This window comes from Crocodylus porosus, unplaced genomic scaffold (genome assembly GCF_001723895.1).
Source record: "Crocodylus porosus isolate Cpor-Errol unplaced genomic scaffold, CroPor_comp1, whole genome shotgun sequence".
Taxonomy (NCBI): domain Eukaryota; kingdom Metazoa; phylum Chordata; order Crocodylia; family Crocodylidae; genus Crocodylus; species Crocodylus porosus.
The window spans coordinates 49,070,255-49,094,718 of NW_017728909.1; the positions used below are offsets into that span (position 1 = coordinate 49,070,255).

At 43.9% G+C, this 24,464-nt stretch overlaps 1 protein-coding gene across 2 annotated transcripts in view; it reads left to right on the top strand.

Moving 5' to 3' along the window:
* Positions 1-24,464, top strand: part of COL4A3BP (collagen type IV alpha 3 binding protein) — a 125,595-nt gene that overhangs the window by 60,518 nt on the left and 40,613 nt on the right. For both annotated transcript variants that reach the window (XM_019532233.1, XM_019532232.1), the window contains exons 4-6: positions 12,866-12,973; positions 18,628-18,766; positions 19,524-19,607. In XM_019532233.1, the coding sequence (XP_019387778.1) occupies positions 12,866-12,973; positions 18,628-18,766; positions 19,524-19,607 (331 nt within the window). The remainder of the gene's footprint in view (positions 1-12,865; positions 12,974-18,627; positions 18,767-19,523; positions 19,608-24,464) is intronic.

The window sequence follows — 24,464 nt, forward strand, 5'->3', positions numbered from 1 at the left end:
CAAGATGAACATGGGCCGGCAGTGTGGGGATGCAGTCAGGAAGGCCAACTGCACCTTGCCATGCATCCACAGATGCATCTTAAGCAGGTCCAAGGAGGTGATCCTCCCTCTGTATGCGGCACTGGTCAGGCCACAGCTAGAGTACTGCATCCAGTTCTGGGCACCGCACTTCAGGAGGGATGTAGACAACATGGAGAGGGTCCAGAAGAGAGTCACTCACATGATCAGGGGGCAGCAGGGCAGGCCCTATGAGGAGAGGCTGCGGGACCTGAACCTGTTCAGCCTCCACAAGAGAAGGCTGAGGGGGAATCTAGTGGCCTGTTACAAACTAGTCAGAGGGGACCAACTTCCAAGAGAAATGGTGCTGGCTCCTACCCTGGGGGTCTTTAAGAGGAGGCTAGATGAACACCTTGCTGGGGTCATTTTGACCCCAGTACTCTTTCCTGCCATGGCAGGGGATTAGACTTGATGATCTGCTCAGGTCCCTTCTGATCCTACCAACTATGAAACCTGGAACTGACTCCCAAGATCGGTGAATTTCAATATGCTTTTGCTTTCAAGCAAATATCTATGAAAACCCTTGACAAAAATCTTATCTAGTAGTGACTGGTTCAGAACTTAATGCAAGTAAGGGATCGTCATAGCTGATTGGAATTTCTGTCCATCACAAGCAGGATTGCCAATCCTCCTTGTATGTATGTATGTATGTATGTATGTATGTATGTATTTAATTTATTTCTGACCATCAGCAGCCTTTTTACTGACAGCCAGCCTTTTTTTTTTTTTTTTTTTAACTGACAAGTTTTTATTGACATGCTTTTTTACCTAATGTAAATGTAATTTTCTATCAGGCCTTGGATATCAGTGGCAAGGATGGGGTTCATATGTAGGCATTTTAACATCAACCATATTACAACATTTTGGCTGTCAGTATGCAGACTATCAGTAAGAAAAATAGTTGCTCTTGGGTTGGCAACTCTGCAGCAGTGGCTTTATATATCATGCTGCCCCTGTCCTGGCATGGATCCCCACCTACTGCTGCTTGGTCCCCCGTTGCACCACTTCCCTCCTGCCTGGCCCAGGGCTACATGGTCCTGCATACCTTTGGAGGAAGTGTTGATCAGTCACCAACAGGTGGTAGCTAAGACTTGCTGCAGCGCGGGGGGCGGGATGAAGTTCCAGTGAGCCAGAAAGCCCTGACAGTTTACACCAGGGCTTGAAGCATTACTTCTGTTTCAGCACCAGGTGGCAATGCTCTGCCCTCTGTCCAGCATCAACACCTGACTGTAGTTTCAGTCTGACATGGATCTTGAAAAGAGCTCGGGGCTTGTTAGTAAATACAAAATGGATTATCTGTTTACAGACTTGTCATGCTTTTTTTTTTTTTTTAGTTTGTGTTTTCCTGACTTGTCCATAAACTTGTGGATGGTTGGCAACCCTGAACAAATGACCAAAGTTGAGCAAATTACTTTGGTACTGAGCCTTGTCACTTGAATTTGGCATGGCATATTTTCTAGAGTGCCATGGCCTGCAATCAGTTGACAAGCTAACTTCAGTAAGGTATCTCTGAATCATTTTGGAGAAGATTTGCTGGAAAGTTGTTTGGGTATCTGAACAAATTCAGCTTCTTGGTACAGTTAGAAATTGCACCTTGCTTGGAGTAAAAGTATAGTATTATATTCTTCTCATTTAAGCTTCAATGTGATGCCAACAGCTACAAGTTGGTTAAAAAAAGTGGTGCTGTTTGGATAACGAAGGGTTTGAATAACCGAAAACGTGCTGTATTTAAACCAAGTAATAGTCAGTTATGCAGTTGTGTCCTGCAAACAGGCTTTGAGGAGTTGTCACTTGTATGGTTTTACTGCTTCTGTGGGGTCTGCATTGCTCTATTACCCTCTACCATTCATGTGCACCAATGCTTATTTTGCATGACTCTTCCTCTTGATTCAGTGAGGACTGTTTAGTCTGAAAATGACTGCACAATTTATATACATTTCTGTATACATTTTTTTTCTGGAAAGAATATGGGGGATTTATTGGAGAACTCATTTCTGTACATCTTGCAAATGTTCTCCTGCTTGCTTAACTTTTATTTTTGCAGAACATGCACACCACCAATGGTAAATGAAGCAAATGGTATTTCAAGCAAGCCTAAAATTCAGCTACCTTTCCTGCTTTAAATAACCAAGTGTTTTATGCATGTGTGTCTGTTTAATTAACTTTGGATGCATCTACACATGCAATTAATTTGACTGGTTATACTATGGCTCAATTGGAGTCAAAATAAACTAATCATAACATCACTATCTACACATGTTTTTAAGCACAGTAATATACTGTGCTGCTGGATACCACTTGTATTTGATGGGATTATCTGGAAGTGCAGTAAATTTAGTCTATTGCGCCCTCATTGCTGCGTATATGTAGATGGCGGCACTACTGCTCAGCAAATTGGTCTGCTGTGCAGTAAAGCATCTCATTCATGAATGGTCTGTAAGGTGGATAAAAAGCTAGCTAGATTGTTGGGCTCAACAGCTGGTAATCAATGGCTCAGTGTCTAGCTGGCAGCTGGTATCAAGTGGAGTGCCCTAGGGGTTGGTTCTGGGTCTGGTTTTATTCAATATTTTCATTAATCTGGAAGATGGGATGGATAACACCCTCAGCAAGTTTTCAGATAATATCAAGCTGGAGGGTATAGTAGGTATGAAGGAGGTTAGTGCTAGGATTCAGAGTGACCTAGATATTGGAGGATTGGACCAAAACTAATCACATGAGGTCCAGCAAGGACAAGTGTAAAGTCTTGTACTTAGAATGGAAAATCCCATGCACCAATACAGTCTGAGGGCTGACTGATTGGGCAGCAGCTCTGCAGAAAGGGACCTGGGGGTTACAGTGGACAATAAGCTGTACATGGGTTGGCTATGTGTCTTGTTGCCAAGCAGGCTAACAGCATACTGGGCTGCATTAGTAGGATCATTGCCAGCAGATCAAGGGAAGCAATTATTCTGCTTTTATTTGGCACTGGTGAGGCCACATCTGGAATCCTGTGTACAGTTTTGGGCCCTCCCGCTATAGAAAAGATGTGAACAAGCTGGAGAGAGTCTAGCAAAGAGCAATGAAAATGGTTAGGGGATTGGGGCACATGACTTCTGAGAAGAGGCTGAAGAAACTGGATTTATTTAGAATGCAGAAGGGAAAACTGAGGGAGGATTTGATAGCAACCTTCGACTACCTGAAGGAGAGTTCGAAAGAGGATGGAGCTAGACTGTTCTCAGTGGTGGCAGATGACAGAACAAGGCGCAATGGTTTCAAGTTGCAGCAAGAGAGGTTTAGGTTAAATATTAAGAAGAACTTTTTCACTAGGGGGGTGGTGAAGCACTAGAACAGGTTACTGACAGAGGTGGTGCAATCTCCATCCTTGGAGGTTTTGAAGGCCTGTCTTGACTAAAGCCCTGGCTATAATGATCTAGTTGGGGATAGCCCTACTTTGAGCAGGCAGTTGGACTAGATGACCTCCTGAGGTCCCTTCAAATCTTAATCATCTATGATTCTGTGTTTCCTGGGCTAATGTTTTTTTAAAGCAGTCAGGCACTCATGTCGTCTTATGGGCCCCTTCCACCTGTTGTGGTGCAGCTCACCCTGGCATATCTTCCTTCTCTGCATTTCTCTGCAGCCTTTCCATAGCACCCAAGTTGCCTGCTGCCTCCCCATCCAAACGTGATCTGTGCTGGTGGCCGCTCTCTTGACCTCTACTGAAGTCCTTGCTTACTTTCACTGCAGGTAGGCAACAGTGATGATCAGCGAGCTGCATGAATGGGTGAAAGGGATACATAGCAGAACAGCTAGGGAAACAACAACCCAGGGCATAAACCAGCTGGTGCAGGGGAACTGGGGGCACCCGCTCTAACTTGACACCTGGGGCTTATGCACACCAGACTTATGTCCTCACTGGGACCTTCCCACACCCTTAAAAGGATGTTGTAGTACTGCAGTTAAGAATCACGGGTTTAGAAAAACCTAGTATAAAGCCATAAAATTAAAAACTCTTATGGTGCATGTGGACATGGTGGCTGAAATATTACCTGTGCAGTATTTAATTTTAAATTTCCTGGACTCTTCAGTATGCAACTAAGTAATCTTGTAAATAGTTTTTTGGATGCTGCAGTACTCAGCTTAATTCCTTATCAGAAGCAAGTGAAGTGGACATAACTAGTTTAAAGTGTTTAAAGGCAGTGCAGTGATGCTGGCACGCAGTGGCCGCCACTGCCACCACACTGCTGGCAACTGCCAGCACACAGCTGCGGGCAGCTGCCCCTACACCACACCTCCATTCATACGTGGCGGTGGCCACCAGCACCACTGCACCACCTCCACTGTGCCCCACGCTGCTTGTCCAGAGCAGGGGTGAGGGCAGAAGTACCCCTCTGGGGGCCTGGCATGTGGTGGGGTCCCCTCACATGGCAGCCACCACCACAGCACTGTGTCCCGTGCAACTTTCCCACTGGCTGCAGGCAGGTGGCTTGAGGTGTGGTGACAGCGGTGCAGTGGTGGTGGTGGCGGTGGCCATGTGTGAGCCTCCCCTTACCCCCCCAGCCCTGCTCCTGGGAGCAGGCACAGAATGAGCTGAGGTGGAGAGCTGGCAGTGCCCCTCACCCCTTTGCCATCGCACCCCGGGGCGCACTCTGTCCCTGCCTGCCTGGGTTGAGGGACAGGAAAATGTTTGGCAGAGGAGGAAGCTGCCACTGTTCAGCATTGTTGCTTGTCTGGTTTTCATTGATACTTTCTGGAGAGACTATCGTAGTTCACCTAACAATATCATCTGTTCTGTGCAGTTATTTTTAGGATTCTCTTTGATCCCACACTTAGTCTTCGGGAAAATTAAACCATTCTAGCCGTGATAACATGAGTAAAGTAATACTGGTTCTATCATTGCCAGCCTCTGTTAGGTTACCTGAGTCTCTTATGTCTGCTACTTTAATTTCCAGGGGGGTGTATATAAAGCTTCCTTTGCACCTCTGTAGCAAGCAAGCAGTTATAAGATAGCACGCAAGCATTCATAGTTACAGAAAATACTTTCCAGATGAGGATATTTCTGTTACCTGATTCCTATTATGCTTACTAAGTGCCTTGTTTTATTTGCCATGTCCTGCCATATTTTTCAACTCTGTCACTTGTGGATGGATGTCCTAAGGTTTTTAAAAAATGTAAACTTCTCTTCTTTGATGCACATTTAATTTCTTTTCAGTAACTGAAAAAAAATATAGAAGCACAGAAATCGGACACATCTTTCCTTCACTTCCACAAAAGGTGTTGTAGTTCTTCCAATTTCCATCCATCTTCATTTTTGTTCTCTCTTTTTCCTTGTTCTTGTTCTGCTTCATTTTCTTCATCGTCTTTTGCCTTGCCCTGTATCCTCAAACGTTTTGCCTTTTTATGCTTTTTTTTTTTTTCTTGGTTTACCCTTAAGTACTTTGATTTTTAAGTCTATGGGGTTAACAGCAGTAGCACTTTAAATCCCAGAAATGCTAATGACTAGCATTATGTTATCTTGATCCAATTTCTGTTTTGCTAGCTCCTACAGCTGGTGCTATATTCGGAAGTGAAGCAGTCTGCTTCTCACTTCTCTGATTTAAAATAGATCTTTCTTAAAATGTTCTGTTTTATATTGCAATGAAGGATGGGGTTAAATCAAGATACTGTCAAAAGAAATCTGTGAAACAGTAGAAAGGAATGGTATGTTTTATTTTATTTAAGTAAAGGAGCTTCCCATGGGTCTGTGCTTCACTCTCGAGCATTATTGACCCACTTTAGGAAATCTTTAATTGGCAGATCAGTGAGCCATGGTGAAGGTCTGTGAAATGATGGCTTGGATGCATTGCGCCATTGTTCTTGCTGAAAACTACCTTTCTTGATGTCTTGTTGCTGCTACCAGCACCTGCACCAGCAAAGCATCACATGAGGCTTTGATCATGTGGCTCTTTTTCTCTCGTTTTTTATTATGAAAAAGCTCTTGAAAAGGAATAATGGACTCCATGCAGAGAGAAATCTGGAGAAGGTTTTGCAGTACGTAAACAATACAGTTTTGAGCATAGCGTGGACTCTAATGAAATTGCATCTGGATATTCAGCATGGTAATTTGGCATTGGTATTTAATACTGTGTATTTATTGGTTGATACAACTTCAGTGAACAGTTTATTCGTTTTTAGCAGCGACTATTCTCCTAGTCGTCATGCGGATGGTGACTTGTTTTTTTTTCAGTTTTTATCCTGATAAATTTAAAGCGAATGGAAGAGGCTTGCTTCAGCGTTCCTTACAGCATAATTGAGTAGTTTCTGCAGTGAATTGCTAATGATGTTCTGCTTTGCAAGACATAAGTGCAGCCATAACCTGTTGTGGTTTAGATGTTGCAGTAGTAGAATGGTGGGGCTTTGCATGATGCATGCTTTCATTACTTTTTCTTTTATTCCGGCTTTGTGCATACACCTGGTAATTTTGCTGCACGATTGTCTGTGCATCTATTAAAAATACTCTCTTGTTTTTAATAGTTTCCTTCCCCTATGTTTCACTTTTTTTCTACAGTGGTTATTAAAACACAATTCTAATGCAAGTAATTGTTATTGCTATCTGTAAAAGTATGTTCTTTGATTTATATTTTTGTATGCTGCTTAGCCTGCTGAGCTTGTTCTTTGAGTATAAATATTTAAAAATTGTTTGTATTTTATTTATTTAGCAACTTTAAGGAAAAAAAATGAGGTTGCTTTCTTGCATTCTGTTTTGAAACCTGGAAATTAAATAAGGGAATTATCAAATACAAGTGCAAATGATTGTCCAATAAATATGTTGCTATAAAGGTATCTTTTTATTTCTGTTTAATCCTCTCTCCACAAACAATATATTTTTAAGTTTTCTTGAGCTTTTATTCTACAATTGAATTCAGTTGCTACTAACATAAGTAGCACTATATTTCACTGTGTGAACTCAGGTGATTTAAGAGGTAGGGTTTGTGGTTCTTTCACATGGTTGTTTGTTCATTCTTTAATAAACTGGGTTATCATGAAACAAAGAAAATGTCTGCCTCTGCAAGTGGCTATTCCTTTTTCTCTACTATTGTTGTTTTTAGTTTAGCACAAGTTCTGTCTTCCTTAGTCTAAAGATGTCTGGACTGCCTCTGGTAAACCTGAGAATACCTTTTGAGAAGCACGTTTTGTTCACTTGTTCCTGCTAAGTTTGTGTCAAGGCTGCAAATTAAACAGCATAGCCAGTTTATCACAGCCTAGAACATACCTCCAAAGGTGTATTCAGGCTCTCTAGCTTTGTCAGTTTTTTTTCATGCATCCGTAGGGCTTCACTAATCAAGCTATAGTGCTTAAATTCTGGTCTTTGAATGCTGAGCAGGAGAGTCAGCAGACTGCTTGATTAGGGACAGACATTATACACACACACACTGGTTTAAACCTGTAACAGAACAGATATTCAGTGCACATAAACCAGTTTGAAAATTGGCTGAAATTGGTATGAGATGAACATGGTTGAACGTAGTTTCAGACTGAAGTGATTTGGCTCAAACCAGTTTATGTAAGGTCTGTCCCAGACCCCTTGCTGATTTTAAGATAAACCAGACACCCCCAGCATTCTGGCGTGCTCTTGGGCTGGGTGGGGCTCTGCTCCACAGCAGGGCTGGCCCTGCCCCTCCACTGTCTAGCCAGAGCAGAGGCAGGGTGCAGCCAGATGCTAGCCTGCCATGGCCCCTGAAGCAAATTTCCCCCTTTCTGCCTCCCTACCTCCCTCTGCTGGCGAACCCTGAGCACCACAGCTGCTGTTTGCCAGCCCCAGCTGCACTTCCATGGCTTGCCTGCAAACAGGCAGGGAATGGAGTTAATGGCTCACTCTGTCCCCTTTCTCCCCCAGGACTTTTGGCTTCAGTCTCTGCCCCTTGTCCGAAGTGGGGAGAGAGGCAAGCTAGTGTGCCAGGTGGCAAGTGTTGACAAAGACCTGACAGTCGCATCATACATGCTGATTAACAGTTAAGAGAAGTTGCAAACAGCTTCATCAAAGAATGCAGAGAGCTACAATTACATTATAAAGCCTTTCTGAATGCCTGGCTATAAGGGCATATAAAAAACTAGAACTCTTGGTTCCAAAATGTTACCTTTTATTAGACCAACTGGAAAATGGCAAGAAAATTTTCTACAAGCTTTCGGGATTAAAGTCCATTCATCAGGCTCTGGGAAAAGTGTAGATGGTACAAGATGGTAAAAAGTCCCCATGGGTAGGAAATAAACTTCATTGTTGCATAGAAGGAGCTGAAGATGGAAGGCTATCCCTCTGGGTCCATGAGAGTATTTTTGTGAGCTGTGTTGAGTAGCTCTTTGTGTAGATCACGTAGAATTCCTTCCCCAGAGGTGTCAGATGGCAGGCACGGAGGTGAAAAAAAAAAAAAAGTCTGTCTTGTTCCGTAATGCAGTTTAAAATCCAAAATCAGCTACATTTTGTCATCTTCCATGTGTAAGGGGTGTACTTGGTAGCTGTGTTGATCCGAGACAAAAAGACATATAAAAAACTAGAGCTCTTTTGGTTCCAAAATGATACCTTTTATTGGACCAACTGGACGATGGCAAGAAAATTGTCTTGCCATTGTCCAGTTGGTCCAATAAAAGGTATCATTTTGGAATGAAGAGTTACAGTTTTTTGTATGTCTTTTTGTCTCAGCCTCTCGGACATGTTCCAGCATCCCCCGGCTTCTGACTTGAGCCACTTGAGCATGTCCGTCCAGTGATTAATCAGTTTATGGTGTGCATCTTAGACTAACTTCCAAGGGGTGAATCAATTCAGGTGTGGGCTTTTTTGTATGTCTGTCCCTAGCCCTTGTCTGTATGCTTCCACACTCATCATAGAAGCGGCATGGATACTTTCGGGGTATGGTATGAGAAGCTGTTATATCTATTGATAGACCAAAAATCTGTCACTTATAAATTCAGGCAGTCTTTTAAGATATTACTTAAATGATTTTTGTTGTTTCTTTGAAGTCATTGCACAGTAGTTATGTGCAAAAATGGGGAGCACTGCAGTGGTGATAAATGAGTATTTGAAGATGAGAATAAAAATTGTATTTGGCAAATATATTTACAAACTTGCCAAATGTAACTAAATCATCTACTTGTAAGTCAAATTCTAAAATAAACAGCAAAAATAATTCTTAAATATGAACTCGACAAAGTGCAGAAATCAGGTTGCTAGTGCTCTTTGCATGTACTTCGTGAAAACACCTTTAAATATGATTTATGGGGGAATATATTAAGTGTCAAAACCTCCCTAAAATGTATCCTGAATAAATTAGCGGTTTTCTCTAGACTTTAATTATAGAAATGCTGGTCAGCCCCATCTTAATGAACTTTTTCATTTTTTTTTTCACTTGTGTGCTCTAGAATGATGTTAGTGAAAATATGGCACACCATCCATCACCTTTATTTAGTTTCCTCTGATCCCTGATCTGTGACCTAAACCTTAACTCCATGTGACCTAACTGGTAGCAAAACCGAATATTTCTGCATTTCCAGACAGATGGCATGATTCAGTTTTGTCAAAGTCTTTACGTTAGGCTTCAGCTCCCATTGAAGTCATCAGCACGGGCTCTTGGGTGCTATGGCAATTGTGTTGTAAAGTGTAATGCTCTTTTTTTATTTTGCATGTAGATCCTGTTGTTTAAATATGTTCTGTGAAGACAAAATGAATGGGACAAATGGGAATGACAGTTCAAAAAACATTCAGTTTAGTTAATAAAGCTGACTGCCTAACCTGTAACACCACCAGATTTTGTTGACTTGCTTCCTTACCAGCTTCTTCCTCTTACCTTGGTATGATCCCCTTATTTCGCTTGACTGTTTTTGTATCCCCCTTCCTTTCTGTGATGCACCTTTACAATACAAATGTGCTTTGAGTCTCTCTTTATCCTCACATTACTGTACTCTTAAATTGTACCACTCTTACCCTTCCCGGTGTGTGTGGGTTTTTCTGGGGTTTTGTAACTTCATCTCTAGCAACTCACATAGAGCTTTGATACTTTTTTACCACCTATTTGTATTTAAGTATATCTTATATAGTTTGGCTTCCACCTTTGTCTGCTTTAACGTAAACCATGCACAACCTCACCGTGACCAAACTCCATACCTCACAATCTTCATCTTAACCTTCTTCCCTCTTGCTTTTAATGCCACTGACTTAATATGTAGTCTCCTTTTTAAATATATTACTTTTTGCTTGCTGCTCATTCTTTTCATGTTTCTCCCTGTGCCTCGGTGGCCACTTTTTCAGCAGAACTTTCCTACTCTGGGTTTTAAAGAGCATTGTTGCTTCAAACTTCTCATGTTTTCACTGAACGATCTCATGTACTCATGCTACTTTAACTGCTACACTAGTGCCTTTGTAACTCAAATCTTTATAGTCTTAAGGTTTCTTCACTCATCAAATTCTGTATCTTTTTTTCCTTCAGCCCCAGATCTGTTCTCTAGGGGTCCTCTGCTTTCTCCCTCTCCTTTCTCTTAGGTGTATCCAGAACAAGTGTGAACTTGTTCCTGCGGCCGTGTCTTAATCTGTCTTTGTCATGTCATGCTCAATCCATGTTATTTTCACCTCTTACATCTCTCCACTGTTTCAGATTTGAAGCTTCTCTCATCTCCAAGGCCTTACATAATGCTGTTACTAGTTTTGACTTGGTCTCTTACCATATTGGCCTCAAGCTTCCCTTTCCTTCTCCCCATACATTTTCTTTCAGGTATCTGTTATACAAAGAACATTGCCATTAAACTAGTTTGGCAGAAAGTGGAGTATAGCAGCATCTTTTAAAGATCTCATTCAGAAATGCATAAGTTTTCGTAGTAATGCTTCATCAGATCGCATGAATAGACTAGTCTCTTAAGCCACTTACCATATTTACATGAATATAAGATGACCTAGAACATAAGACAACCCCTCCCCCCAACAATTGGATTCTATATGGGCACTACCATGCATCTTCTTCAGATGGATTGCCCTAAGCTATACTTGTGGCAGGTTGCCATCAGTGTGTTTCCTTAATATAGGCCATATGTAGGCCAATATAGTTAGGGTCAGTGTTGGCTGCATTTAATCAACTTCATAACTGGTTTCCATTGCTGAGCACATGCTGCTTTTTGCAGCATTTAAATGATAGGGAATGTGTTTAATGAAATGTCCTTTTATGGAACTGTAAGATGAGGAGCATTTTTTTCCCCCCATGCTGATGTGAGGGTAGGGAGAACCTTATCTTATATTTGAGTAAATATGGTATCTCTTTAGGTGCTTCTGAAGGCCTGTTTTTGTGGCTACACATATAAGAAATTTGACACCTAGCGATGACTGGGTAAGGATCCAGAAATTCAAAACAATCATTATTGACTCCAGGATGAACATGGGCCGACAATGCAAGGTCACGGTTGGCATGGCTAACCGGACCTTGTCATGCATCCACAGGTGCATCTCAAGTAGAGCCAGGGAGGTTATCCTTCCTCTCTATGCGATGCTGGTCAGGCCACAGCTGAAGTACTGCATCCAGTTCTGTACACCCCATTTCAGGAGGGATGTGGACAACATTTGAAAGCCTCCAGAGGAGGGCCACCCACATGAGCTGGGGACAACAGGGCAAACCCTACATTGAAAGACTGCGGGACCTAAACCTGTTCATCCTTCACAAGAGAAGGCTGAGGGGGACCTGGTGACTGTCTACAAACTCACTAGGGGGGACCAGAAAGGTTTGGGGGAGACACTGTTTCCCCTGGTGCCCCTTGGCATGACAAGGAACAATGGACACAAATTATTGGAGAGTAGGTTTAGATTAGACATCCGCAAGAACTACTTCACAGTTAGGGCAGCTAGGAGCTGGAACCAACTTCCTAGGGAAGTGGTGCTGGCTCCTACCCTGGGGATCTTTAAGAAGAGGCTTGATGCCTACTTGGCTGGACTCATTTGAGTCCAGTTTTTTTCTCCTGCCCAGGCAGGGGGTCGGACTTGAAGATCTACGAGGCCCCTTCTGACCCTACTTCTATGATTCTACATGATCAATTTGTATATGCAGCAAAAATATGTGTAGCAACATTAACTTGTTCCTGTTCTTCCTCGTTGTTGCTGCTTGTTTCTATTATCTCACATCTTGTATGGGATCCTGAATTCTTCAGGGTAGAAGTTATAATTATAGAACTTAAGCAATGAGCCCTTCAAGTTCAGTGGTGGTTTTGGTGCTACTGATGTGTACCAGTACCATTACCTGCTTTGCAGATAAGCCTTTCTCTTGGTTTGGTTTTAGTTTTAATTTTTTTGCTGATTGTATTTGAATGGTTGGAAGCTTTGACTCAGGCTGGTGTCTTCTTCAATCTAAAGCTATACTTCAGTTTCACAAATAAGCATGGTAGCTGTAGCTTTCTGTAAGAAGCCTGCTTTTGGATTTAAATGTCCAAGAAAAGGAGTCTTTATGTTTTCCCTGGCCTAACTCAGTTCAACTGAAAAAATATTTCAGATATTGTTATTGCTGAATATTGTGCAGCTCCTAATATTTTTATAATATTTTGTAATTTTGAAGAATAATGTGATTATACCTATTCTGATTTTCGCCTAATTACATAGTCTTTTCAAACCTAGGAAGTCAAAAAGTCTTACCTTTCCTAGCAACTATTCTCAAAGCATTACATTCAACTATGCACTCAGGATTGCAGAAATACATTGAGTTGCTAAACCCATGCTAATTCCTGGTTTTAAAAAAAATGTTCTGACAGTTTCAGAGGAAATAACATTTCTTTCCTGCTTTCATAATTTTTTCATTACTAAAAGTCTTACCCTGCTTTTTTTCCTCTTAAGACTGAATCTGGCTATGGATCAGAATCAAGTCTACGACGCCATGGCTCCATGGTGTCTCTCGTGTCTGGAGCAAGTGGATACTCTGCTACATCAACCTCATCATTCAAGGTTAGTGGCTGACTTCTTAAACCAAGATTTGTGGACAAAGAAGATGCTTTGGAAATGACTTTATTGCAGTTCCAGCTATAGGGAGACCCTGAGTTATTTAATGCTTACCCATAGAAATGTGAAAAATGAAATATCAGTGAAGTTATTGTGGCTTCCAGACTTTATACTAATTTAATCTGAAAGGTGCCGAGTTCAAGAGGGGATAATAAAGAAAGTGTCTATAGTCCTCCCTGCTCCATCAGTTTTAAACTGTGGTGTATTTTCCTTGAGTGGGACATTACCAAGTAGTATGTGCCAAGATAGCCTGCTATATTCACCAGTGGCATCATCAGTGGGTAGCACCTCTGCTGTTGCATAGTGAGAATTCTAGATGCATAAAAAGCGTAATCTGTCTGCCTGTGTCTATCTGCCGTAACACTCTTGCCGGGGGTGGGGGGGCATGGCTCCAACCAGTGCTGTGTGCAGAGTGAATTGCCCATCAAGAATGAAGGAGGGGGCAGTGGGGGGGCACAGGCCACCACTGCTGGCCGGGGGGGCGGGGTGCAGCCCTGCTCCTTGGGAGTGGCAGCAGTGTGGCATGGTGAGGGCATGGCACTGGCTGGGGGGGGCTCCTCCCCCTCCATCCCTACTGTCATGGTGGCGCTCCATCCCTGCTGTCGTTCTTGGCAGGCAATTCACTAGCGTGCTTTATAAAATGCTCTGTAGGTTAACGGAAGAGGGATCTAAAACCCTGAGAATTTACTTCTAATGTTTAGTATCTAATTCCATCCATGTTGCAGCCCTTGAATGTCAACTCTAAAAGGCAGTTTGGTATTAGTATTCCCCTCACCGCCAACCCCTGCTCCATAACTTGCTAAAGTTACAGAAGATCACTTCTGATCATTTTGGGGCCCTTCTAGATGTTCAGATAAAAGAATGATAGGATCTGGTGCTCAGTCCAAACTCTTGCACTTGCTGGACTTGTGACTGGGATCCAGCATCAGATCCTATCACTCCTTATAGCTATGCTGACGGGGCTCTGAGTACTCTAACTGATGAGACTTACAACCATGGCAACATGTAGGGTGCTCCCACAGCTAGGAGTCTTGCTAGATGGCTGGATTCCCAGCGGCAGGGGGCATGTTCAAATTTTAAAGCTGGATAGAAACCACCTATGAAGTGGTTTACATTTTCAGCTCTAACTTCATAGCTGGGTAGACCATTTTCTAGTGCAATAGTTAATTTGTATGCGTAGCTAGTCTAAATTTAATTGTACAGTAAACCAGTTCATTGAATAATACATGTAATGTGTAGCAGGGCCTGAGTAAATAGAACCCAGGTCTGTAGTTTTTCAGACGTGGACATTAACTGTGCTAACCAGAGTACTTCATGGCTAGGGACAGGAGTTGCACATAAGCTGGTTTAAGTGATCAGAAACTGGTTTTAACCTGTAACCAGAACAGCAGTTCAGTGCACATAAACTAGCTTCAGAACGGCTGAAACTGGTTTCGGATAAAACTGGTTGAATGTAGTATCAGGCTTAACTGATTGAGGTCAAACTGGTTTGTGGAACTTCTGTCCCAGACCCCTTCCTGGTTTAAATTTGGATTGGAGTCCCCCAGCATGCTCTACAGCCCTGGGCTTGGCTGCACTGTCTGTTCCACCCAAGCAGGGTTAGCTCCACCACTCTCCTCCATAGCCAGAGCACTATCACTGCTCTGGCTGGCTGAAAAGGGGGTGGGGGTGCAAAACCCTGATCTGGAATGCAGCATGGGTGCAGCAGCCCTTGCCAGATGTCCCCAGCCCCCTTAACCCTGCCCCCTTGCTGTTCCAGTGACAGGAAAGAAGGTTAGACCCTGGTACCCTGAAGGGAAGGAGTGGTTTAATCCCCCCCATTGCAGGGTAGGGGGTTGAAGGGTGCAGTGCAGGCACCAATAGGCTCTGCTCATGCACCTGGAGCCTTGGTAGCCTGAGGAGAAGTGGGGTGGAGGGGAGGGCTTAATCTCCCCATTGCATGCAGCAGTGGTGTGGGTACTGACACGGCTTTGGTTCCATCCCATGCTGAAGTTCCGTTCAGGCAGGGCCCATGCTGCAGCACCCGGGCTGAGTCCCTCAAGGAGCAGTGCCTGAGGCCAGTGCAGGTCCAGCTGCAGGGAGAGGGCAGGGCAGTGGAGGTGGGGCGTGGGGGAGTTGGAGCTAATCGTGGAGCCCAAACCACCGCTACCTCCTGCTGCAGCAGAGTGACCTAAGCCGGGGTGGCCGTAGGAAGCAGGGGTCAGTGCCCACTGGTTCCTGCCTCCAGCCCTGCATGGTGGCTGCAGTTTGTAGGTGGACTGCAGCTGCAGTGTGGCTTCCTGCCCCTTCCCTCTCCCAGCGGCAGCAGAACAAACCATCACGTGGCAAGTGGAGGTGAGACACCTATTGCTAGCTGCCTGCTCACAGTGGTGTCAGGTAGTGTGAGCAAGATGCTGCAGGTCACCTCTTTCCCACACCCCTGGGCCATGTGGCCAGGCTGGACTGGGTTGCTGCAGTCCATTGCTTCCATCCACTGCTGCCCACGCTCCTGGCCTAAGCACCCAGTGCCTCTGGGAGCAGGTAGTTTAACAGTCCACGTAGGGCTGGAGGCAGGAGGCACCGGGTCCTGTTTGCAACAGGGGGATTAACATCCCCTTTCCCCTCAGGCTGCTGGCGTCTGGTTGCTGCGGCCCCAGGTGCATAAGTGTAGGGTATCTGTACCTGCACCGCCTCCCCTGTGTTGGGGGATTAAACTCCCCCTTCACTTCAAGGTATGAGGGTCTGGCCACACCTCTGCATCTGCTGCAGTAGCAGTGGGTGAGTGACCAAGGATGGGGGGGCTAGGATGCAGGCCAGGGTGTTGGTTTAAACAGTGCCCCAATCATTGCCCCAATGGACCTGCTGGAGCCTGGCCATGCCCATGCCTTCCCCCATTCAGTTTCCCTTCAACCAAGGATGTGTTCTGGTGCCCCCTAGCTTCTGGACTGAGCCACTGCAGGCATGTAGCTACACTTCCAGAATCAAAAGTGAATGTCTGTTCACTTGTGACTTGGTTCAGTCTATGCAGGTTAGACTAACCTGCAAAGATTGAACCAATTCAGGCTTGGGCTCTTTGTATGTCTGTACTTGGCCTATAAATTTAACGTCATGTACCTGATTTTGACGGTCTTATTTCTGATCATCATAGCATATTTCCTGCCACACCAGAAATAAGAATTTCTCATTTTTTCCATAGTCAAAAATAGGGGTGAAAGCTAACAGCTGGCATTTTCTGAAGGGGTCCCTTAAATCTAAACGCTTCTCATTTTATAGGTTTAGATTTGTATTTTGAAGGGAAAAGATTAAGATTTTTTTCTGATGACTTATGTGGTAGGTCTGAGTAGTTGCATGCTAATAGAATTTTTTTTTACTTCCTTTAAAAAAAAAAAAAAAAAATCAACAATACTTCTTAAGCAGTTAATTTCCCAGTTAAAATAGATACTGTGATTTGACTTGCAAAAATATTTCCCGTTTGGTCTTTTGTCGTGCTTTAATTTCCTGATAGGCTTAATGTTGAGCAATGCACTTTACATTGGGCATAAAGCAACATAAGAGAACAGGGAGTGTAGGTGCACATTTCACTGCTATAGCTGCTTTTGCCTTTATTGAATATCCAGAAGCACATAAAATTGTGGCATCTTTTAAAATTTAAAAGCCAGTAGGAATGTGCAGACCCCTTTCAGGTTATTTCCAGCTGTCCGAATGGTTGCCACTGCTAATCCGAGTACTTTGCTGGTGATATACTTTATTGAATAAACTTTTAAATAATAAATCATCATCTTCTCCTAAACTAAATTGTATTGCCCCTCATGCCCTTAAGGAATTTGTGCAGCCAAGAGGAGATTCAACAGTGTTGTTCCACCATGGCCTTAGCCAGGTAGATCTGCCTCCCTGAGTTGCTCATCCTGCTACATCAACCTAGATGGAAAAAGAACTTAAAAGCTTCATGTAAAGGCCATGTAAGAGTACACTTGACTGACCTAACACTTTTAAGTATGACTTGAGAAGGAATGTCTAGGATTTCAGCCACAGAGGTGGGAAGCTTTAGAACAGGCTTCCAGAATCTGCCTCTCTGGGAGGCCCACAGTAAGGATTTCCCCGGGCCTGGAATTCCAGAGTTGATAGGCACATACAGGAATCACTGCCTCAGCTTAATGTGAGAGCAACTGAAATGTGCAGCAAGATCCCCCAGAAGGGGGAAGGCACTGGAACAGCAGCAGGGAATTATTTTGGGCAGAGGACCACTTAATAAGTTTTGGCAAGCCATCAAGGGCTGCATGACTGGCTACCCAGGGCAGATTAATATTATTTTTTCTAAATTTTTTAGGGGCCCCGCAGGCCGGATAGAATGGCCTGGCAGGCTGTATCTAGCCTGCGGGCCGCATGTTGCCCACCCCTGCAGTAGAAGGACCAGGCCACTGCCCTTGAGGGGTACCAGCTACATCAGTGATTCTCAGCTTGTTTAGCCTGAAGGGCCCCATCCAGATCTTTTCTGAATTTTAGAATCTTAGATCTACCACATGCATCTTTTTGGCTATAAGAGTGAAGTATGCTGCTAATTTTAATCCAGAAAAAAAGGGTGCACTAGGTATCAAAAGTTTGGGAAACACTAGCCTGGGGAAACTAGCTCTTGTCTGGATGCTTTGGTGTTTTGCTCAATGGTGAGCAGTTGTGAAACTGAGACTCATGCCAGTTTTATGAAGCAATTCCCTGAGAAGCATGTTTGTTTCAGAAAGACCATGTATCCTTGTTTCTAAAGCAGTTTTTCAGCATTTCCACTTCTTGAGAAATGACTTAGTTTTGTTTTGATTTGAAATGAAACAAAACTTTGAAACCACCAGAAACTGGAAATTGTAAGGTTCAGCCAATTTACTTTTCTTTGATGTTACTGAGATATTTGCTCCCTCAACATTAAGAGGTTTGAACATAAGGATATGGACTTTTTCTGAATATAGAGATAAAATTTATGCCTGCAGAGTGTGTTAATTGACAGCATAATAAGTGTTGTAAAAGTTGGCAGGATTTACTATCTTTTATTTTCCTGAGTTTTGGGTGGTTGAGTTGTTCTGTTACTTTAATTTACAAGATTGTGTCATTTGAAAGATCTTATAAAAATACTAACATGGTCCGTTGAATTTAAAGCAATTTTTAAAGTAGTAGACTTCAGGCTGGCAAGATTGAAAGTGTTCTCATAAAATTAAAATGTTAATTAACCTACTGAAACAATGTCAACTTGATGTACTCTTCACCTTCACAGTTTCTGTGAATTGGAACTACAATGTGCAGCTAGCACCTGTTTACATACTACAATGAAGAGGGTTCTTTTGCTTCCTATATATAGACAAATAACTTTAGTGTGTGGGGGGGGGAAGATTAGTTAATGTATTACAGTGAAGTGTAGAGATTGGATTGAAGGTGGTGAGCTAATATGTGCATTGCATCTAACTTATGTTGGTTTAATATTGTAATAAACTAATATAATCACTTAAACATGTATAGAATATTACTTAATTTTATTTCAAGTGTTTCCTAATTAAAACTGAATAATATTATTTTGTAAATCTATCATTTGAGTCATTATTAAGTATATTGTATTAGCTGGGGTTCTTCTGTATTTCCAGAAAGGTCATAGCTTGCGTGAAAAACTTGCTGAAATGGAAACCTTCAGAGACATCCTATGTAGACAGGTTGATACTTTGCAGAAATACTTTGATGCCTGTGCAGATGCTGTATCCAAGGATGAACTTCAGAGGGATAAAGGTAAATAAAATTACGGTTCTATATATACTACAGAAACCTAAAACCATGCTCCAGTGCAGTAGCATCCATAAAGGCTGATACAGGTTTTATGCTGGCTAAATATTTAAATGCCCTCTCTACCATAATGTAGAGTTAACTGGACTCAACAATAGAATGAGCTTTGTTAACAATATGGCGTGCATATTTTTTTTATCAGTCCTTTCAAAATGCTGGCATATGACCCGATTACCCATCTTCAGAGCTATATAAATAAGTTTTCAACATCTGCCTATAACATTGAATTGTTATGGTAATACACGTTAAATGTATTACATCCATAGTGTTAAATGGCTTAACTGCCATATTATGGGTTTAAGTTTCTGATATGTGCTTCCACCCTGTGACAAACAATAGGATGATTGAATTAATGAATCACCTTTCTTAAAACATAAATTTCAATATCTAAGCTCCCAGTGATGGGATTGGCTGTAGTTTTCTATTTTCTTTGTTTTTGTTGTCTAAATCAGTCTTTTAAGGAAACAATACATTCCTTCTCAATTTAATATTTGTGCTAGTCCTAGACAAAATACCATGGTCATGGTGAATGTTGTTTTCTGTGCTAAATCAAAATAACCTCAGAAGTACTTAGGTAATCAAGTCACCTTATTCAGACATGTAAATACTACTGTATTTACTACTCAGCAGAACTGGGAAGAGAACTACTGGTAACTTATCATCGTTTTTCAGCCATTCAAATAATCTCTCTTCTTTTATTTAGTGGTAGAAGATGATGAAGATGATTTTCCTACAATGCGTTCTGATGGGGATTTCTTGCATAATAGTAATGGCAGTAAAGAGAAATGTAAGTATTTTTTTTAAATTGCATTATTTCAAGTTTTCTCAAGGTGTAGGTTTATGAATAGTCTAGGCTAGGTATCAGCGTCCTTTAGTCTGCAGGCTGAATCCAGCCTGTAGCTGCATGGAGAACCAGTGTGGTGCCAGTGAACTCTAGCTGACTAGTAAAATAGTACGCTTTTTGAAGTAAGCGCTGCAGCAATCAAGTTGAGTGTTCCGTCTTAATCTGGCAACCCACTGCAAATTAAGTAGGTGGCAAACCACCTAGATACAAATGATCCAGGTTGTGCCACAGCTTTTACTTTTCCTATTTTGTATGCAAGGTCATGTCTCACTATAAACTTTCTGCTTGTTTAATAATGTCCACAGTGTGATGAGGCAAGATTTGTGATGCATAGATGAATAGCATTTTGTCTGGTATAAATAGTATACACCATTAGCAGCAATTCCCTGGTTACTGTGCCTCTTCTAGCCATTCTTTAGACCATAAGTAACAAACGAAAGTTCTAAATACAATTGTGGGTCATTGTATTCTGTGATATTTTGCAAAGTAGCAGCTCTTGCATTGCCAGCTGAAATTTTGTTTCCAGCCCAAATGAATAATAGTGAAGGTAGGAACTTGCAAAATCTTGATACTCTGTATTTCACTCAAGGATCCATTGCAAAATGAAAAACTGTACAACTTTTTTGGATAATTTGGGCACATCTACATATGCATTTAAGCATAACGATTGCTCATTAAGCAATTTTGGCAGGTGTCTACACGTTCAGGGACTTGAGACTAAAGTTAGTCCTAAGTCAATGCAGTCCTGGCATGTGGCCACCAGGGGGAGCTCCAGCCTCTGGCCACATGACTACCAGCATTTGGCAACTACACTGAAGCCAGAGCCAGCTGCTAGCACCTGGCATCCATCTGGGAAACTAAGATCCCTAGCCAGCCCCTTCCCTGCTTAGAAACTGTGCACCCAGTACGGGTGCAACATATGGCAGTTCCCTCCTTGCCTACCTGGTCTGCCCCTGCCAGTGACACCCAATGCCTTGTTGCTCCAGCCTGGCCCTTGCCGGTGATGATGAGCACCCCACACTCCTACTGGCCATGGTGCTAGTGCCAGCAGGCATGTTTTCCCCCCTCCCCCCCGCCGCCTTCCCCCAGTTCTCAGGACAGCTGTATACCCACCAGCAGGGGCCAGGGCACTGGCTGTAGGAGGCCATGCCTGAGCACCTTCTCCTGCACTCTGTGCTCCAGCCCTCTTGCCCTGCCGCTCACTCACCCCCTACCACTCTCAGGACACAAATGGGTGAAACCAAAAAAAAAACTTTATTACCCTCACAATGCCCATCCCTCCCCCCTCAACCACCTACCAACAGTAAAAGAAACCCACTTAAAAGGAAAAAACTATATACAGTACTTTGGGTCTTCAAGCCCAGAGTTGGAAGAGTGCTGAAGTGGGGCTAGGGGGCAGGGCCCAGCGTCCAATCCCTGGGTGTTCTCTGAGACTGAGCTCAGGCCAGCCTCCTAGTGGCAGGGTAGACCTGGCACCAAAGTTAGTTCCAGGTGGTGTCTACATGTGCATTAATGCACATAAGCTAATTGTGCCCAAATTTGATACCTGCAAATACAGGTATTACATTTAGGCATGATAAATTAATGTGCATTAAGAGCATGCACATGTAGATACATGCCCATAATATGCATTAACTTAAGCTAGTACGCATTCAGTGGCGGCCATCCCTCAAAGTCAAGGATGACATCCATCAGTCTTGATGGGTCCTCAGGTGGCTGAGGAGCCTGATTCTGGATGCACGCATTTTTTGACAATGGGGGCATGTTGTTGCACAAGGGAGTGGGATTCACAGCCCCCTCTCCTTCCGCTGCCATCCTGCCCTGGTATTGAGTCAGTGGACCTTGAAGTGGCACACATCTTGGTGGACCAGGTGAGACTATGCTGAACAGTCAGCAACTTGTTCCTCCCAGCTGATGGTGTCGATGCCTCTGCCTCTGTGCTTGAGGGCAACTTCAAGTGTGTCTTTGTACCATTTCCTTTGGCCACCCTTTAAGCATTGGCCAACAGAGCTGGGAGAAGAGAATCAGATGAGGGAGGCAGTTCTTGGAATTGATTTCTCAAGAGCAAGACTTCAACGCTGGTGGATGCAGCTTCATGGAGGACGCTTGTGCTGGTCCAGCAGTGGTCCTATTTGATCCCCAGGATTTGACGCAATCACTACTGGTGAAAGCTCTCAAGGGTTTTAATTTGGTATCAGTGGATGGTCCGGGTTTCACTGCAGTTAAGTAGGGTGGTTAGCGCAACTTCCGAAGGTCTCTATTTCCAAAGACACATTGCAGCTTGAAGAAGGCAGCACTGACACAGTTGACCCGGTGCTGGACTTCATCGATGGTAACTTATTGAGAGAGGTGGCTGCCTCTCATAAAGTGCTCCACGAACTCCAGTGCCTCCCTGTTTACATAGCGCAAAGGATGTTCAGATGGCCTAGGGGGTTGGTGGAGAACCTTCATCGTAGCAGTGTTCAAGGATAGGCCAAGTCTCTTATATGAAGTGTTGAAGAGATCTAAGGCTGCTTGCACATACTGTGCAGGGTGAGCCATCTCGCAGCAATCATCTGGAAACTGAAAGTTGTGGATGTCCTTGGTGGTGAGTTTTGTTTTTGCCTAGAGTGCCCAGCTTCCTGTCACCTCTGTTTTCTTGTGCAGGGACTGGGACTTCCCCACCATGATGCAAGACCAGACTCGAGGGGAATGCCTCTAGACCTCAGGTTGGGGAAGACTGGGTTAAAGAGCTTCTGGAGGGGTTGGATCTGTTCAGATCTGTGGGTCCAGATGCTCTCCACCCCAAGGTGTTGAGGGAGCTAGCAGGGGTTATTGCAGGGCCCTTGGTACAGCTTTATGAACGCTTGTGGTGCTCGGGCCAGGTGCCAGATGATTGGAAGATAGCCAACATGGTCCTCATCTTTTTAAAAAAAAAAAAAAAAGGGAGGACCTGGTCAACGATAGACCCATCAGTCTTACCTCCATCCTAGGGAAACTCTTTGAGAAGATCATCAAGGAGCACATCTGCGATGGGCCAGCTTCAGGGATGATGCTCAAGGGCAAACAGCACGGTTTCATTAGGGGCAGGTCATGTCAGACCAACCTGATTGCCTTTTATGATCAGGTCACAAAAGCATTGGATGCAGGTGTTGCTGTGGACGTAGTATCAAGGCCTTTGACAAAATCTCCCACCCCATCCTCATTAAAAAGTATGCAACTGTGGCATTGATTCCTATACAGTCAGATGGATTGCAGATTGGCTGAAGGGTCATACTCAGAGGGTGGTGGTGGATGGGTCATATTCAGCCTGGGGAGAAGTGGGCAGCAGAGTCCCCCAGGGCTTGGTCCTTGGACCCACAATGTTCAATTTCTTTATCGGCAATTTGGACAATGAGGCAAAAAGCAACCTGTTTAAATTCACTGATGATACCAAAATTTGGGGTGAGATGAGCACGCTGCTAGGGAGGGAAAGACTGCAGCAAAACCTGGATAGGTTACAGGGGGGGCGCTAAAAAAACAAGATGCATTTCAATATTGACAAGTGCAGGGTGCTGCACTTGGGTAGTAGTAACTAGCAGCACACTTATAAGATGAGGGAAACTCCCTTCTTGAGAGCACGGAGGCAGAAAGGGATCTTGGAGTCATTGACTCCAAGATGAACATGGGCCAGCAATGCGAGATCACGGTTGGCAGGGCTAACCGGACCTTGTCATGCATCCACAGGTGCATCTCAAGTAGGGCCAAGGAGGTGATACTCCCCCTCTATACAACATTGGTCAGGCCACAGCTGGAGTACTGTGTCTAGTTCTGTGCACCCCACTGGAGGGATGTAGACAACATTGAGAGGGTCCAGAGGAGGGCCACCAGCATGATCTGGGGACAACAGGGCAGACCCTACAATGAGAGACTGCGGGACCTGAACCTGTTCAGCCTTCGCAAGAGAAGGCTGAAGGGGAACGTGGTGACCATCTATAAACTCAATGGGGGGACCAGAAGGGTTTGGGAGAGACCATGTTTTCCCTAGCGCCCCATGGCATAATGAGGAATAACGGCCACAAGTTTTTGGAGGGTAGGTTTAGATTAGACATCCGTAAAAACTACATCACAGTTAGGGCAGCTAGGATCTGGAACGAACTTCCAAGGGAAGTGGTGGTGGCTCCTACCCTGGGGGTCTTTAAGAAGAGGCTTGATGCCTACCTGGCTGGAATAATCTGAGCCCAGTTTCTCTTCTGCTCAGGCGGGGTGTTGGAGTGAAGATCTACAAGGTCCCTTCCGACCCTGCTTCTATGATTCTATGATACTGGATACTGACACCGAATGGTAGATCATCTTAGATGAGGTGAATGATGAGGTCATTGCGGGACCCCTGGCACGGCTTTATGAGCACTGGTGGTGCTCTGGTGTGGTGCCAGAGGACTGGAAGAGGGCCAGTGTTGTCCCCATCTTCAAAAAGGAGAGGGAGGAGGACCTGGGAAACTATAGGCTAGTTAGTCTTACCTTGATCCTGGGCAAGCTTTTTGAGAGAATTATTATGGCGCATATGCACGAGGGGCCAGCAGGGGAGATTATGCTTAGGGGCAACCAACATGGGTTCATCAGCGGCAGGTCCTGTCAGACAAACCTGGTGGCCTTCTTTGACCAGATCACCAAATCCTTAGATGCAGGGGTAGCAGTGGACGTAGTCTTTCTGGACTTTCGGAGGGCCTTCGACGCTGTCTCTCACCCCATTCTCATTAAGAAACTGGGGGACTGTGGTGTCGACACCCACACAGTCAAATGGGTCACTAACTGGCTGGAGGGCCGCACCCAGAGAGTGGT